General features: G+C 42.7%; 2 protein-coding genes across 7 annotated transcripts in view; one reads left to right on the forward strand and one right to left on the reverse strand.

The window, feature by feature from the left end:
• trit1 (tRNA isopentenyltransferase 1) overlaps positions 1-11,934 on the forward strand; it is a 122,452-nt gene extending 110,518 nt beyond the window's left edge. For 2 of the 5 annotated variants that reach the window (XM_069895934.1, XM_069895935.1), the window contains exons 11-12: positions 2,665-2,740; positions 11,273-11,934. In XM_069895934.1, coding sequence (XP_069752035.1) covers positions 2,665-2,740; positions 11,273-11,892 — 696 coding nt within the window. In that variant the 3' untranslated portion in view covers positions 11,893-11,934. Of the gene's footprint in view, positions 1-2,664; positions 2,741-11,272 lie in introns of those variants that run through there. The other 3 variants (XR_011343605.1, XR_011343606.1, XM_069895941.1) reach the window with 3 other exon arrangements.
• The window catches only part of LOC138741610 (C-reactive protein-like), a 175,946-nt gene that overhangs the window by 47,852 nt on the left and 111,259 nt on the right, over positions 1-16,835 (reverse strand). The gene's annotated exons all lie outside the window — the stretch shown is intronic.

Below are 16,835 nucleotides of genomic sequence, written 5' to 3' on the forward strand. Positions count from 1 at the left end.
TGGTGGTAACATCTTGACTCAGAAGGGAATAGGGGGAGAAGAGGAGATCTATGGTGATTGGGGACTTATTGATTAGATGAGTGGATAGGAGGTTTGGTGAATGAGATCTGGTCTCCAGGATGGTATGCTGTCTCCCAGGTACCAGGGTCAGGGATGTCTCTGATCAATTCACAGCATTCTGGAGGGGGAGGGGGAGCAGCCGGATATCATGGTCCATGTGGGAACCAATGACATGGATAGAAGTGGGGATGAGGTCCTGAAAAGAGAATGTAGTGAGTTAGGTAAGAAATTGAAAAGCAGGACCTCAAGGGCGGTAATCTTGGGATTGCTGCCTGTGTCACGCACCAGAGAGGGAAGGAACAGGAAGTTGTGGCAGAAGAATCCATGGCTGAAGAGTTGGGGCAGGGGTTCAGATGTGTGGATAATTGCGATCTCTTCTGGGAAAGTCTGACCTGTAAAAAAAGAACAGACTGCACTTGAACTGGAAAAGGACCAATATCCTGATGGGCTAGAGTTGTTAGGGAGGGTTTAAACTAGTTTGGCAGGGACAGAGAATAGGGCCGAGGGTCAAAAGCACGATGCTATGTATCTGAGTTTGTGAGGAAGGACAGGCAGAACATAAAGGCAGCCAGTTAGAGGGGTAGAAATGTGTCTATATCAATGCTAGGAGTATTAGGAATAAAGGGGATGAACTTAGAACTTGGATCAGTACGTGGAACTATGATGTTGTGGCCATTACAGAGACTTGGCTGGAGGAAGGGCAGGATTGGCTGATGCAGGTACCAGGGTTTGGGGTTTTAAAAGAAATAGGATGGGAGGTAGAAAAGGTGGAGGGGGGGAGTAGCATTACTGTTCAGGGACAGTAGAAAGGGAGGATGCTATAGAGGGAGAATCCACTGAGTCAGTGTGGGTGGAAGTCAGAAATAGGAAGGGAGATGTCACTGTGCTGGGAGTCACCTATAGGCCCCCAAATAACCCTCAGGATACCGCAGGGCAAATAAGCAGGCAGATTTTGGAATAATGCAGGAAATACGGGTTCTAACTTTGGGTGCTTTCAACTTCAAACCCAAGGCATTCTATGCATATGTTATGAACAGAAGGATGACCCTGGGACCTGTGGATCAATACTGGCCACAGGTCCCTTCCATAAGAACCTAAGAAATAGGAGCAGGAGTTAGCCATCCGGCCTGTCAAGTGACAATGACATCATGGCTGATCTGATGATCAGCTCATCTCCACCGACCTGCTTTTTCTCCATATCACTTAATTCCTCTACTATTTAAGAATCTGTCCAACCTTGTCTTAAATATATTTGCTGAGGTCACCTCCACTGCTTCAATTGTCAGTGAATTCACAGATTCACCACCCTCTGAGAAAAGCAGTTCCTTCTCATCTCCGTCCTAAATATACTATACTTGTTACACCCCCCAGCTCCGATTAAGAGAGGCATAAAAACAAATGAGTTAAGTTTAACACTAAATTTATTAACAATAATAGAATTAACTTGATAAACTTAACACCAGCCTTAATGGCAACTCTATATGAACAACAGATTATTATACAGCGTATGAAGCTCCAGCGTCTTTACCTGCAGGTAGCAGTCTGGGTCGGCACCCAAGGCGTCAGGAGCTCCAGTGAGCAGAGGGTCAAGTCCCCGGTTGGAGTGAGCGGCTCCAGCATCAGGAGCTCTGTGGGGTTGTTGGCTGGGGACAGTGTTCAGGTCAGGGGCCATGGCGTTGGAGCTCCATTGGGAGGGCGGTTGTGGCGTTGGGAACTCTGGAGGGGAGGCATCCGGGAATGAGTTGGGGATGCACATGGAGAGTCACAGAGGCTGCAGTCTCAAGAGAGGCAAATTTATGGTCCATGATGAATGCCAGGAAGGTGTAGAGTCAGCGTGGATCTGGCGGCAGATATAGTTAGGAGAGGTCTGCTGCAGGTCATGGCCAGCGAGATCCGGAGCCATGGCAGTGAGAAGGCGAGTTGGTGCTGAATTCTTCACATCAAGACGAGGGTGGTTTCCAGGAGTCATTGGGAGAAGCGGAGAGAGCAGCAGTCGGTGCTGTGTAGGTAGGAGGGCCAAACTGGGAGGCCTGGAATCGAAGCTGGAAACCATGAGGCACAAGATGGCGGTAGAAGCAAGTAGCAAGGAAGGTAACGTAGCTGTGGAATCAAGTCTGGGTAAGTACATGGTCATAGAGCCTGACAGCAGCAGGGTTAACAGATGGGGAGCAGTGAGAGAGAATTCCACAGAACTCCCTTCGCAGAGCAAAGGTGAACTTCTTCAGGACAGGCATTCCTCGAAGAGCTTTCACAGAGTGGTTGCAGAAGTCAGAATAAATCACAAAAATCTGTAAACACCGTGGTTGAAGGAAAAAACACAAAATGCTGGAGAAACTCAGCAGGTCAAACAGTGTCCTGGCTGTTCAAATTAGTGTGACTGTTCTCTGAGAAGTGAAAGGCAGCGCAGAATTTAGTCCGCCCCTCAATTCCTCCCCGTCAGTTCAACAGAATCTAAATCACAGCAGTTTGTGCCAAAGGTATTGGATCCACCAGTAGAGGCTGGCTTGTCGTAGACGGATCACAGTGAGTACCAGGTGGACTATTTGTGCGTTGTTCAATGGATTGACACTAACTGAAACAAATAGGGAATCTTTGCTTTGACAGGCAGGAGACAGGATGAACCCCTTCATTCCAATTGTTCTGGTGATCTCCTTTTCCCTGTCAGGATCTGACAGTGCAGGTATGTACCTAATCTGATGTAAACAGTCAGTGTGTGTAAGCATCATTCAAGGTGAATCTTCGGACAGTGACACTGAGGTCAACACAAGTCAGATTCCATTCTCAGTCTGGGCTGAGTGGTCCTGAGATTTTCCCTGAGTAGATCAGATATGACGGGAATGGGGGCACACACATTAAAAAAAAATTTGTGTGTGAAACAGTGTGCTGGAAAAACTCCAAGTACAGTGTATGAAAAATGGTGAAAAACAGTGAATTATCACCTCTTGAAGTTTGTTGCTTTTCAACGCACTGGATTCATTGGGATCTTTGCAAAGTTGTTTTTATTATAGTCGGGTTTCAACTGTTTAAGAAAATGAGAGTTGAAAGAGGAAATAGAATGGAACAAGAAAATATACAATTGCTAGGAACCAGTGCAGTACACAGAAAAGCTGGAGAAACTTCCAAACTGAGTTAGGAAATAGGAGCTGGACTCACTGTAGATCATTCACGAGGCAGAGAAGGTGATCAACCAAAGTTACAGGGAAGCTATCACATCTAGGAGGCAGCAAGAGAGTAGCTAGGTGACAGTCAGGAGAGGGAAATGGAACAGGCAGTCAGTGCTGGGCATTCCCCTCAATAACAAGTATACCATTTCGGATACTGTTGGGGGGATGACCTGCCAGGAACAAGCCACAGCAATTAGGTCTCTGGGTGGGAGACTAGTGTTGTGGCTAAGAAGCAAAGAGAGGATCTGTAGTGACAGAGGATTTCATAGTTAGAGGGACAGATAAGTGGTTCTGTGGAAAGGATTGAGTATCCGGGATGTGGTGGAAATGTTCTCAGATGCATCTTTTTCAATGCAAGTAGAATTATATGCAAAACAGATATGCTTAGAGCATTATGGCCATTAATGAAACGTGGTTGCAGGAGGTCCCGGACTGGCAGCTCAAAGTTCCAGGCTTCCGTTGCGTCAGACAAAATAGACCTGGGTGGATGAAAGGGGGAGGAGTGGCATTGCTCGTCAGGGAAATTATCACAGATGTGCACGGATAAGATAGACCAAGGGCTTCTCTACCGAGGCTATATGGGTGGAGCGAGAAATGGGAAGGGTACGACCACATTCCTGAAGTTGTATTATGGATCGCCCAATAGTTAGCAAGAATTGAAGGAGGAAATGTGTAGAGAGTTAGAGACAGTAGCAGGAAATATAAGATGGGGATAGTAGGAGATTTTAACTTTCCACATATTGAATGGGACTCCACACTGTAAAAGGGCTGGATGGTTTGAAGTTTGTCAACTGTGTTCAGGAAAGTTTTCTAAATCAACTAGAAAGAATGTCATGTTGGATGTATTAGGGAATGAAAGAGGACAGGATCAGTGAAACCTTGGCTGTGTGGATAAAAAATTGGCCTCCAGGTGTAAAGAAGAGAGTAGTGGTGGAAGGAAAGTTTTCTGCCTGGAGGTCGGTGACTGGTGGAGGGCCATGAGGATCTGTTCAGGGACCCCTGCTCTTTGTGATTTTTATAAATGACCTGGATGAAGAGACGGAAGGATGGGTCAGTAAGTCTGTGGATGACTCAAAGGTTGGAGGAATTGTGGATGGAGCTGGAGGTTGTCGAAGATTACAAAAGGATATAGGAAGCAAAAAAGTGGCAGATGAAGTTCAGTTTAGATAAGTGTGAGGTGATGCATTTTGGAAGGAGTAACCAGAAGGCTGAGTGCAGGGTTAATGGTCAGTTACTTAAGTGTGTGGATGAACAGAGGGACCTTGGGGTCCAAATCCATAAATCCCTCAAGGTGGCCGCACAGGTTGATAGGATAGTTAAGAAGGCGTATGGGATGCTGGGATTTATTAATAAGGGGATTGAGTTCAGGAGTAGAGAGGTCATGTTTCAATTCTACAAATCTCTGGTAAGGCCACACTTAGAGTATTGTGTTCAGTTCTGGTCACCTCATATAGGAAGGATGTGGAAGCTCTGGAGAGGATGCAAAGGAGATTGACCAGGATGTTGCTTGGATTGGGAAACAAGTCTTATGAGGCAAGGTTAGGAGAGCTGGGACTTTTCTCTTTGGAGCATAGAACGATGAGAGGAGACTTGATAGAGGACTACAAGATTGCGAGAGGCATAGATAGGGTAGAGGGCCAGCACCTGTTTCCCAGGGTGGGATTAACAAACACCAGAGGACATGTGTACAAAGTGAAGGGGGGGAAGTTTAGGGAGATATGAGGGGTAAGGTTATTACATACAGAGTGGAGGGGGCCTGGAATCCCTTGCCAGGGATGGTGATGGAGATTGAAACATTGGGGACATTTAAGAGACTCTTAGACAAATGCATGGATGTAAGAAAAATAGAGGGTTATGGGGTAAGGAGGGTTTAGTACATTTTTAAAGAAATATATAGGTCAGCACAACATCGAGGGATGAAGGGCGTGTACTGTGCTGTAGTGTTCTATGTCTACAGGTATATTAAGATAAAAAGGATAGTAAAGGACAAAATTGGTCCCTTTGAAGATCAGAGTGGTCGACTATATATGGAGCCTGAAGAGATGGGGGAAATATTAAATGGGTTTTTGCAGCATTATTTACTCAGGAAACAAGCGTAGGGTTTAGGGAAGTGTTCGTTATTGGATGCTGAATAACTAGACGAATCGACGGATAAGGTGATCCAAACAACTTGACTGAAGGATTGGAGGGGAGCTCATGTTGAGCCATTTTTTAAAAAAGGCTCCAAAAATAACCTTGTTAATTATCAAGCTGGAGCATGAACACTGCAAGACAGTAAGAGCCGCATCACGCATGAGTGGTGAACATGTTCAGTGAGACAGTGTCTGCATGCACGATGTGACTAAAATTTTGTGCTTCTAAATTTACAGTATTTTCTTAGAGTTTATTAAGACTTCCAATGGTACAATCGAGGACATAGCAGGTGGAGAGTGACACATGAAATAGAAGCCCAGGCTTACAGGGATGAAGGATACAAGTGCGAGGGTAGAAGAGGAAAACGCTGAGAAAAGATAGGGGGAAGGGGCAGAGGAGAGATGAGTAAACAGAAATTGGAGATGTCAATAATGGTGCTATTTGTTTGTAGACTGATATGGATCTTCAAATGTTCTTCCATTGATTTCCAGAGGCCTCAATTTGGCAGGATGAGGCCATAGACAGATATGTAATGGAGTGCAAACTTAAAATGACTGGCACTGGGAGGTCCCTGCTTTTGCAGCTGACAGTGAAGGTGCTCAGAGATCTCCGAACCTGTGTCCAGTCTCAGCCCAGTCAGTCTGTGTCCAGTCTCAGCCCAATCAGTCTGTGTCCAGTCTCAGCCCAGTCAGTCTGTGTCCAGTCTCAGCCCAGTCAGTCTGTGTCCGCTCTCAGCCCAGTCTGTCTGCGTCCTGTATCAGCCCAGTCAATCTGTGTCTGGTCTCAGTCCAGTGAGTCTGCATCTGGTCTCAGACCAGTCAGTCTTTTTCCAGTCTCGCCAATGTAGAGAACTTTAGACCAGGAGCATCTTATGCAGTAGATGAGCAGTGCACATTCAGTAGTGAAGTGCTTAACGTGGAGAGATATGTCAGGTGATACGAGGACAAGATGTTAATTACACGAGAAAGTCTGCAGAAGCTGTAACTGTAGTTTACACAGAAATTATGAGCAAAGATTAACCACCATTTTGGACGTGTACCTTGCATCTATTTTTGAGCAAAAAGCAGACAGCCACGTGAATAAATTGTGGGGTGAAGGGTGGAGGTTAGTGGCTAAATGGAAACAGGAGACTTGATGTTGATGCCGTCCGGTTGGAGAGGGCCCAGATGGAATATTAGGTCTTGCTCCTCCAATTAATGCACGACCTTGGGAGGAGTCACGTGATGGAGTAGTGGCCGGTCGGGGAACTCCAGCCCTCTCCGGAAAAGTTTAAAAAAAACAGAGAAAACACAAAGGCACAAACACGAAAATTAAAATAAAGTGAAAGTAAAGGTGGGAAGAAAATGGCAACGAAGAAAGAAAAGTCGAAAGCAACGGGAAGAAGAGAAGAAGAAAAGATGTCGGAAGAAGAAGGTGAAGGCCTTACCTGTTCGAGGAGGCCCACTGTGGAGTGAAGAAGCCCGCTCCCTCAGATCAGTCGAAGTCCCGAGCTCGGGACTACAAAAATGACTCGCGGAGCCAAGCAAAAGTGCGCAACCGCGCATGCGCGACTCCTCGCGCATGCACAATGTGCAAGACAAAAAAAACACTGACGGGAGGGGGGACCAGCTGAGGAGTCAATCTCCACAGCTGAGAATGACAGCCACAACGCAACAACAAGAGGAGAACATAGAAAATAATGAGAACAAGAAAGAAGAGAGTAAAAAGAAATCAAAGAAACAACAGATGACAAACCCAGAGGAAGAAGAAGAGGAAGAACACAGAGAAATGGAAGAAGAAGGGAAAGGCAAGACAATGGATATTTTTTTTTAAAGAATATATGGAATCAGTAAAAGAATGACAGTCACAAGAATGTAGTGAAATAAAAAGAAGAATAAAAAGTACAGAAGAAAAAATGAATAGATTAGAGATGGTCATGTCAGATATAGGAAAAAGAGTGGACAACGTGGAAGAACGAGAAACAGCCGTAGAAGTGGAGGTAGAGGACTTAAAAAAGAAATTAGAAGAATCTATTAAAAAAGTTAAAGAGACACAAGAGCTGTTAGCTCAGAAGATAGATATAATGGAAAATTATAGTAGAAGAAATAATATAAAGATAGTGGGCCTTAAGGAAGATGAAGAAGGCAAGAATATGAGAGAATTTATAAAAGATTGGATCCCCAGGGTCCTAGGAAGACCAGAATTACAGGAATGGAAATAGAAAGGGCACATAGAACATTAGCCCCTAAACCACAACCACAACAAAAACCAAGATCCATTTTAGTAAAATTCCTAAGATATACAACAAGAGAAAATATGTTGGAGAAAGCAATGAAGAAAATAAGAGAAGACAAAAAGCCACTGGAATACAAAGGTCAAAAAATTTTTTTCTATCCAGATATAAGTTTTGAACTCCTGAGGAAGAGGAAGGAGTTTAATACAGCAAAAGCGATCCTATTAATGCATGACCTTGGTTTGTTCGTGCATGAGGCCGTGGAGAGGCACGTCTGCACAGGAGTGAGGTGCAAGAGTGCAGAGTGGAATTAAAATGGTTGGCCATTGGGATATCTCCACCATTGCTGTGCTCAAAGTGAAGGTGTTCAACAAAACTATCTCCAGTTTCTCCGATGCAGAGAAGGTTGTTATGTTTGAGCCCTCCCCCCATTGTAAATACCGACAGCACCAACATCAGTGCTGACTAACTCGGTGCTTTATTAATTACTTACTACGCCTTACTACGAAGTGTTCAGTATAAATTAGTTCCCTATGTCATTGCATACACGTAATGGTGTCATATCCAACACTCTTTCCCCCATCCCCACCCAGCATACATAGTCTTTGAAACGTTCCGGTAACAGTATTCGAAAATGTTTGGGAGAGATTCATGGGGTACAGAAACCAAACGAGTGTTGATGAACTAAAAACAATTTTAACAAGCATTAACCATGTTTTAATTCATTACAATCCAAACAAAGAACTAACACTGACCGTGGATGCTTCGCCCATGGGATTGGGCGCCGTACTGTCACAAAGAACTGAAAAGGGAGAACAACCCGTGTCACATGCTCGCGATCACTAATTGCTTGCTCAATTGGAAAGAGAAGGACTAGCCATCATCTTTAGGTTAAAAAGATTTCACCAATACCTGTACGGATGCAAGTTTACATTGGTGACAGACAACAAACCACTGAGTCTAACACTGGGATCTAAAAAAGGAATAGTGATTGTGGGCCAGTCTGAATTCAACGGTGGGCAATGCTATTGGCAGCATACGATTTTGATTTAAAACACAAACCAGTGCTACTGAATAACCACACAGATGCCCTCTCTCACTTACCAGTCCCAGATATGGAGCAGAATGAAATAATCGTAAAATGGACATCACAAGCGTTCAGTGTAAATCAGATCCACACGTCATCGCTCACACGTAATGGTGTCATATTCAACACTCTTCTTAAGTAGTTCAATCAGGGGATCACATAACCAAGGCCACAATGAGAGCGCTGGGTGCAGTAGATTCACAAGTTGCTTGACTTGGAAGGAGGGTTTGGGGCCCTAAATGTGGGTGAGGGAAGAGGTGTGGGCACAAGTGGAACATTTCCTGCAGGTGTAGGTACCAAGGGGATGGTACGAAGGGATGAGTGGAAGAGAGAGTCATGGAGAGAGTGGTCCCTGTGGAAAATGGAGAGAGGAGAGGAGAAGAGTGGAAGATGTGTCTGCTTGTGGGATCATGTTGGATGTAAGGGGAGAGAAATTGAGGATAATAATATGTTGGGTGTGAAGGTTGGTGAAGTGGAAGGTAAGGACAAGGGGAATCCTGTTTTTATTGTGTCTAGGGACAGAGGGGGCTAGGATAGATGGGTGGGAAATGGAGAAATACAGGTAAAGGCTGAGTTGGTGGTGGAGGAGAGGAGGCCATAATTTTTGAAGAAGGAGGACAACTTGGATGTTCTGGAATGGAAGGCCTCATCCTGGGAACAGATGTGTCGGAGACCGAGGAACTGAGAGAAAGGAGTAGAATCTTTATGGGGGACAATGTGGGAAGAGGTGCAGTTGAGGTAATTATAGGAGTTGGTGAGTTTGTAGAAAATGCTTGCAGAAAGTTTGTCTTTTGAGATGGAGAAAGGGAAGACTGTTGCCAGGGATGGTCCAAGAGAATTTGAGGACAGGATGAAAGTTTTAAAAAAAAACTTTATTTATTCATTCAAAATACAAATAGTAAATAACATATACAACAATTAACCATAAACATGAACGTTATATTTTATAGAAAAAAAAAGAAAAGAAAAGAACCCCCCCACCCCCCTTCAGCCAACTCTCCTAAGGAGAGCCACAAAGAAAGAGAAAAAAAAATTAAGGAAAAATTAAACATACATATTAAGATCTAATCAATGTAAATCAAAATGTAAATATTCTGAATATAACAACCACTTATTAATTAAAAAAAACTATAGCTATCACGTGAAACATATGTATGACAGGATGAAAGTTAGCAGAAAAGTTAATAATGTTGATGAGCTCATCACGGGGGCATGAGGTAGCACTGATGTAGCCGTAAGAGTAGTGGAGGAAGAGTTGAGGGGGCTTGCCTGTGTAGGCTTGTAGAATGCATTGCTCCACAAAGCCAACTAAATGGCAGGCATCGCCGGGGCCCAAGAGGCCCCTAACCCTAACCCATGGCCACCCCTTTGAAAAGACAATGGCTACCCAGGACAAGATGTATCAAGTTTAAATCAGGCTGTCTTCAACATGTCCCCTGGTCTGGAAATTGCTCCTTCAGATCTGTCACTGAAACTTGTTGATCTGTATTGGGAAGAAGATGAAGGAATAGAACAGAGAACAATGTGGGACTCATCTACTGCATCCAGTCCTCTTGCTGGGGTCTTCTCTGCATCGGAGAAACTGGAGATAGTACCTTTGCTCTGTCCACAGCAATGATGGAGATCTCCCAAAGCCCAACCATTTCAGTAGAAACAGGCACTTCTATCCATCCAGACCATAATTGCCAATCTTCTTACCCATTTCCTCTCTGTTCACGTGTCTAAATGGCTTTTAAATGTTGCTGTCATATATATTTCTTCCACTCCCTTTGTAGCCTGTTCCAAGCTGCTACAATAATCTTGTGGTGAAAATAGCTTGCCTCACAGATCCCCTTTAACGTAGTTCTGGATCGTTTGGTTCCCTCTCGCCTTAATCTTTTCCCCTCTTATGGTTCAGATTTCTACCTTGGGAGAAAGGTCCCAACAATTTCCTAAATGTCCACATCTCATAATTTTATAGACCTCCATTAGGTCACACCTCAGCTTTCTCCGTCCTGTAAAACTGCCCAATTTTCTCCAATCTCTCTTTCAGCTAATACTCTCATCTGGGAATCATAATGGTGCGCCCTCTCCAATATCTCCACATTGTTGCTGAAGGAAACCTGGGAATCATGGACCCATGAGCTTGCAATCTATCTGGGAGTATCCAGTCTTTACTTGTTCATCATGACTGAAAGTTCAGCTGGTCAGAGTGCAGGCATGGATTTGAATCTGATTTGAAAGGAGCACTGTCCTGGGGTGTTCTTTATCTGCACGTCCATGAGAGACATAAAGCTGATGGACTTGGTGGTAATTCAGAGACCTGTTCTGAAAGCAGTCCCTGTGGCAGGAACTGAGAGCAGGGATAATGAACGCTGTTGTACATCAACAGGATGTGAGGAGTGGTGCCCGACAAGGGTTACCTTGGGGGTGTGAGTCTTCACTCCATTTGTTGACGACACAAATGATGGGCTGGAACATCAAAGACCTGAGACAAGGCAGTAGATACACGTGAGAACCATGGGTTACTTTATCATCACTAGGTTAAAACCATGGAATATTAACTCCACAGAGGGGGGGATTATAACAGGCTGCACTTTGATGGCAGGGTTATAATTTCAAACTAATCTTTTACAGGTTTGAAAGGAAAATCATTGATATTTCTGACCAAAACAGACAAGGACTACGTCAAGTTGAATGCAGCTGATTTCTCCAGTTTGACCGCCTTCACTGTCTGCTTCAGGGCTGCGTCCGAAGAATCATCGCGTGATTACAGTTTGTTGTCCTACGCAACAGGCGCAAACAATAATGACCTGCTGATTTGGCAAAAAAAAACTGGGCAGCTAACATTGTATTTAAAATCCCCTGTGGTTGATATCTCCCTCCCAAAAATAGACGGCTTGCTGAGACACGTCTGTGTGACCTGGGAGTCTCAAACGGGTGTGGTAACAGCTTGGGTAAATGGGAGACGCAGTCTACAGAAGGTGGGTGGAAAGGGTTTGACTGTGAAAGGTTCAGGGGTGTTTATTCTTGGGCAAGAACAGGACAAACCCGGTGGTTGTTTTGATATTAATCAGTCATTTGTGGGGGAGATTACTGACGTCAACATGTGGGACCATGTTCTAAAATCCACTGATATTGAGCTGTTAAGTCAGGGTTGTTTCAGTACAGGAGGGAACATCATTGACTGGAGCACAATTGGCTTCACGTCAGGTGGGAATGTGAAGATCGAAGACAATAATGATTGCAAATTTTAAATGTTTTGGCTGAAACAAAATAAATGTGTAATGGGGCCCAAACTATCCCCTGCCTGCTCTTGCTGAACGTGTCCTCACAATGCACTCTACCCTCTCAAAATCAGAGCAGAAGTGTAGTTGAGTCTAGAATAACGGGCGGTTTATATCTGAGTCCTCGCAGTTTCTCATCACCCTCACTGATGGTGGAGGTTTAAACTCTGTCGCACGTTGACAGACGGATGGGCTGGGGGAGCTGTGATGGAAAGGGTCAGACACGGACTGGAGGAAGTGCCTGTGGTGGAAGCTGAACCTGCTCTTGATTTCCATGGGACTGATTGGAATTATTTCTGCTTCTCTCTGCAACCCCCTCGTGATTTCACTGATGATGGGCAAACTCACACTGTGCATCAAGCGACTGTGATTGAAGTGTAACATTCCACTGTAATCGCTTTAGTAAATTAGTATCAAAGGAGACAGTATCTTGTGTGTGAATTATTGTGTGTGTGTGTGTGTGTGTGTGTGTGTGTGTGTGTGTGTGTGTGTGTGTGTGTGTGTGTGTGTGTGTGTGTGTGTGTGTGTGTGTGTGTGTGATCTTCCATCTAAGCCCAGTGCACACTCACTTCCTGTCATTAAAGTGACACATGACACAGGCCAGTGTCACAGGAGTTGAGCCTGCTAACAAGTTGGCTTCAGGCTGAGTGTCAGTGAACAACTCGGGTGAGTCTGAAGCCTCAGGGAATGGGGGAGAATTCATGGGCTCTGCCATTTGCAGCATGACTCCATGAAGGTACCCTCTTTGTGGAGACAAGGTCCTGCCTTAACACTGAGCACACCTCCAGAATATTGTGTGGGATGGGCAATGTGATGAATTTGAGAGAGGGAAAACTGAGCTGGAAGCTCAGAACTGGATATGTTACTGTGTCCATCACCAGTGGCCCTGAACACCACCACAATCCTCACTCTACCATGAGATTCATGGTGGGGATCAACGAGGGCTGGAGAAGGGCATTCTGGAATCATCTCTGGGCTGACCTGGAAGTGAGATGTCAACTGGGTGATCCTAGAACACAGGATTCCACGCGCTCAACTTCAAAGCAGCTTGTAATGGAGTCACAAATCGATCTCAGAACCAACAGATCTCGTTAGAGTTTGACAGCCCTACCACATCAGGTCATGGATGGCAGGGGACAAGTAAACACTGATTTGTAGCCATGTCTGCAGTAAAACACATTTACCTGAAAACAATGCAACACTGAAGGGCTCAGACATCTTCACTGTGAAGGCAGTTCAGTGACCATCACCAATATCTCTGAGTGGGAAGTCCTGCAAAAAGTAGTGGACACAGCTGGTACATCACAGACCAAACTCTCTCCACCGAGAGAATCTACAGGGAACGCTGCCGTCGGAGAACAGCAGCAATCATCAAGGATCCACACCACGGGGAGTCACGTGATGGAGTAGTGGCCGGACGGTGAACTCCAGCCCTCTCCAGAAAAGTCAGAAAAAAACAAAGGAAAACACAAAGGCACAGAAATAAAAGTTAAAGAAAAGTGAGTATAAAGGTGGAAAGAAGATGGCGACAAAAAAAGAAAAATCGAAATCAACGGTAAGAAGAGAGGAAGAGAAGACAACGGAGGAAGAAGGTGAAGGCCTTACCTGTTCGAAGAGGCCCGCGGTGGAGAGAGAAACCCGCTCCCTCAGGTCGGTAGAAAGTGGACTACAAAAATGGCTTGCTGAGCCGAGTAAAAGTGTGCGGTGCGCATGAAAAAAAACCACACCGACGGGAGGGGGGACCAGCTGGGGAGTCGATCTCAACAGCCGGCAATGACAGCTGCAGAGCACCTGCAGCAAGAAGAGACCACAGAAGACAATGAAAACAAGAAAGAAGAGAAGGAAAGGGCAACAAAGAAACAACAGATGGTCAACCCAGAGGAAGAAGAAGAGGAAGAGTACAGAGAAATGGAAGAAGAAGGGAAAGGCAAGATAAAGGTTTTACTTTCTCTTATTAAAGGATACATGGAGTCATTTAAAGAATGGCAAACACAGGAATTTAATGATTTAAGAAGAAGAATAAACAACACAGAAGAGAAAATGAATAAAATAGAGTTGACCTTAATAGAAATGGGAAAAAGAATGGACAAGATGGAAGAGCGGGAAGCAGCAGTAGAAATGGAGGTAGAGGACTTAAAAAAGAAATTAGAGGAATCTAATAAAAAAGTTATAGAGACACAAGAACTGTTAGCTCAGAAAATAGATATAATGGAAAATTATAACAGAAGAAATAACATAAAGATAGTGGGCCTTAAGGAAGATGAAGAAGGCAAGAATATGAGGGAGTTTATAAAAGATTGGATCCCTAGGATCCTAGGATGTCCAGAACTACAGCAAGAAATGGAAATAGAAAGGGCACATAGAGCATTGGCCTTTAAACCACAACCACAACAAAAACCAAGATCTATTTTAGTAAAATTCCTAAGATATACTACAAGAGAAAAGGTACTGGAGAAGACAATGGAAAAAGTAAGAGAGGGCAACAAACCACTGGAGTATAAAGGGCAAAAAATCTTCATTTATCCAGATATAAGTTTTGAACTCCTAAAGAAGAGAAAGGAGTTCAATACAGCAAAGGCGATTTTATGGAAGAAAGGGTATAAATTTATACTAAAGCATCCAGCGGTATTGAAAATATTTATTCCAGGACAACAAAACAGACTATTCTCGGATCCAGAAGAAGCACAAAAATTTGCAGAACAATTACAAAATAGACTGAGGAATGAAGACGTGTAATGAGAGTAAAAATGATCAAGATTGATATGTATGTGGGTAAAGAGGTATAAGAGTGTATATGTATAATGTGCATACGTGAATGTATCCGTATTTAGAGGAAAATATAGATAGTATAGACAAGAATTAATAAGGGAAGGAAATGGAATAGAGGGAATAAGGAGGGAACTAAAAGAGTGACCTTTGTTACATATGAAAAGTGAAATCTTTTCTGGGGGGGGCTGGGTGGGGAGGAGTTACGGTCACTGCAAAATCAGTTGACGCTTGCGAGTGAATTCGCAAACCCAAATGGAGAGGGGAGATGTGGTTGTCCGACAAGGGATAAAGGACAACTCAGGAGGGGAAGGGGAGATTGGGGCTAAAGAAGTTTTAAATAGGAGAATAAGGAAAATGTTTGATGTTTTAGGAATGTTGTCTTATAAAGGGTTTAAAATAAGAAAACAGAAATGGAAAAGGAGGAAAGGTAATGATGGAAAAACGGAAAGGGAAGATAAACAAAGTATAAAATGGCTACGTTGAACTATATGACCTTAAATATTAATGGAATACATAACCAAATTAAAAGGAAGAAACTGCTAAATTTACTGAAAAAAGAAAAAATTGATATAGCATTTGTGCAAGAAACACACTTAACTGAATTGGAGCACAAGAAATTAAAGAGAGATTGGGTAGGACATGTAACAGCAGCATCGTATAATTCAAAAGCAAGAGGAGTGGGTATATTAATTAGCAAAAATGTGCCATTTAAAATAGAAGAGGAAATAATAGATCCAGCAGGGAGATATGTAATGATAAAATGTCAGATATATTCGGAGTTTTGGAATCTACTCAATGTATATTCACCTAACGAAGAAGATCAAAAGTTTATGCAAGATATCTTTTTGAAGGTAGCTAATACGCAAGGGAACATATTAATAGGAGGGGATTTCAACCTGAATTTGGATTCAAATATGGATAAAACTGGGAAAAAAATTAACAGAAAGAACAAAGTAACCAAATTTATAATTAAATCAATGGAAGAAATGCAACTTTTGGATATATGGAGGAAACAACACCCAAAAGAAAAGGAATATTCATATTACTCAGCTAGACATAAAACATACTCAAGAATAGACCTATTTTTGTTATCAGCTAGTATGAAAGATAGAGTAAGAAAAACAGAATATAAAGCTAGAATATTATCGGACCATTCACCCTTAATATTGACAGTAAAGCTAGAGGACATCCCTCCAAGAATGTATAGATGGAGATTAAACCCCATGTTACTTAAAAGGCAGGATTTTAGAGAATTATCAAATAAGGGAAAAACCAGACTGGACGAGATTAGAATTAGATAAAATAGGGGAAAAGATACCTGAACACATATTATATAAATGGGATGAAAAATTGGTACAACATAGAAGTTCTCCAGTATTACATCATCTCCTCAATATTTGGAAGAAGATTCATGTAGAAAGAAATAAAACAAATTATCAATTACCAAAACTAATATTGACGCAAAACAAGTTACTCCCTTTTACAATAGATAACCTTTCCTTTAGAGAATGGGAAAAAAAAAGGATTAAAAGAATAGAAAATTGTTTTTCAGGAAGTAGATTCTTATCCTTTGAACAAATGAGAGATAAGTACAATATAACTGGAGATACAGCGCTGGCATATTACCAATTGAGATCCTACTTGAAGGATAAATTAGGAAGCAGTTTGAGTTTGCCAGAGGCAAGTAACCTTGAATATGTGATTACAGATACAATGTTAATCAAAAGATTTATAACAAATATGTATATTAAACTGGAAGAAAAGGAGAATGAGGAAACAAATGGTAAAACTAAACAAAAATGGGAACAAGATTTAAATATAAAGATAAAAAAGGAAACATGGGAGAAATTATGTTCTGGAACGATGAGAAATACAATAAATACGAGGCTACGTATGATACAATATAACTGGATACACAGACTATACATTACACCTCAAAAGTTAAATAAATGGGACCCAACAGTATCTGATAGATGTTTTCGATGTAAAAAAGAAATGGGAACAACAATTCATGCAATCTGGACATGTGAGAAAGTAGAAAAATTTTGTGAAGATCTCAATCAGATATTAAATAAAATAACAGAAAACAATATACCAAAGAATCCAGAGATCTTTCTCCTAAGTAACATAAAAAACAAAGAATT

This window comes from Narcine bancroftii, chromosome 8 (assembly GCF_036971445.1).
Source record: "Narcine bancroftii isolate sNarBan1 chromosome 8, sNarBan1.hap1, whole genome shotgun sequence".
Taxonomy (NCBI): Eukaryota; Metazoa; Chordata; class Chondrichthyes; order Torpediniformes; family Narcinidae; genus Narcine; species Narcine bancroftii.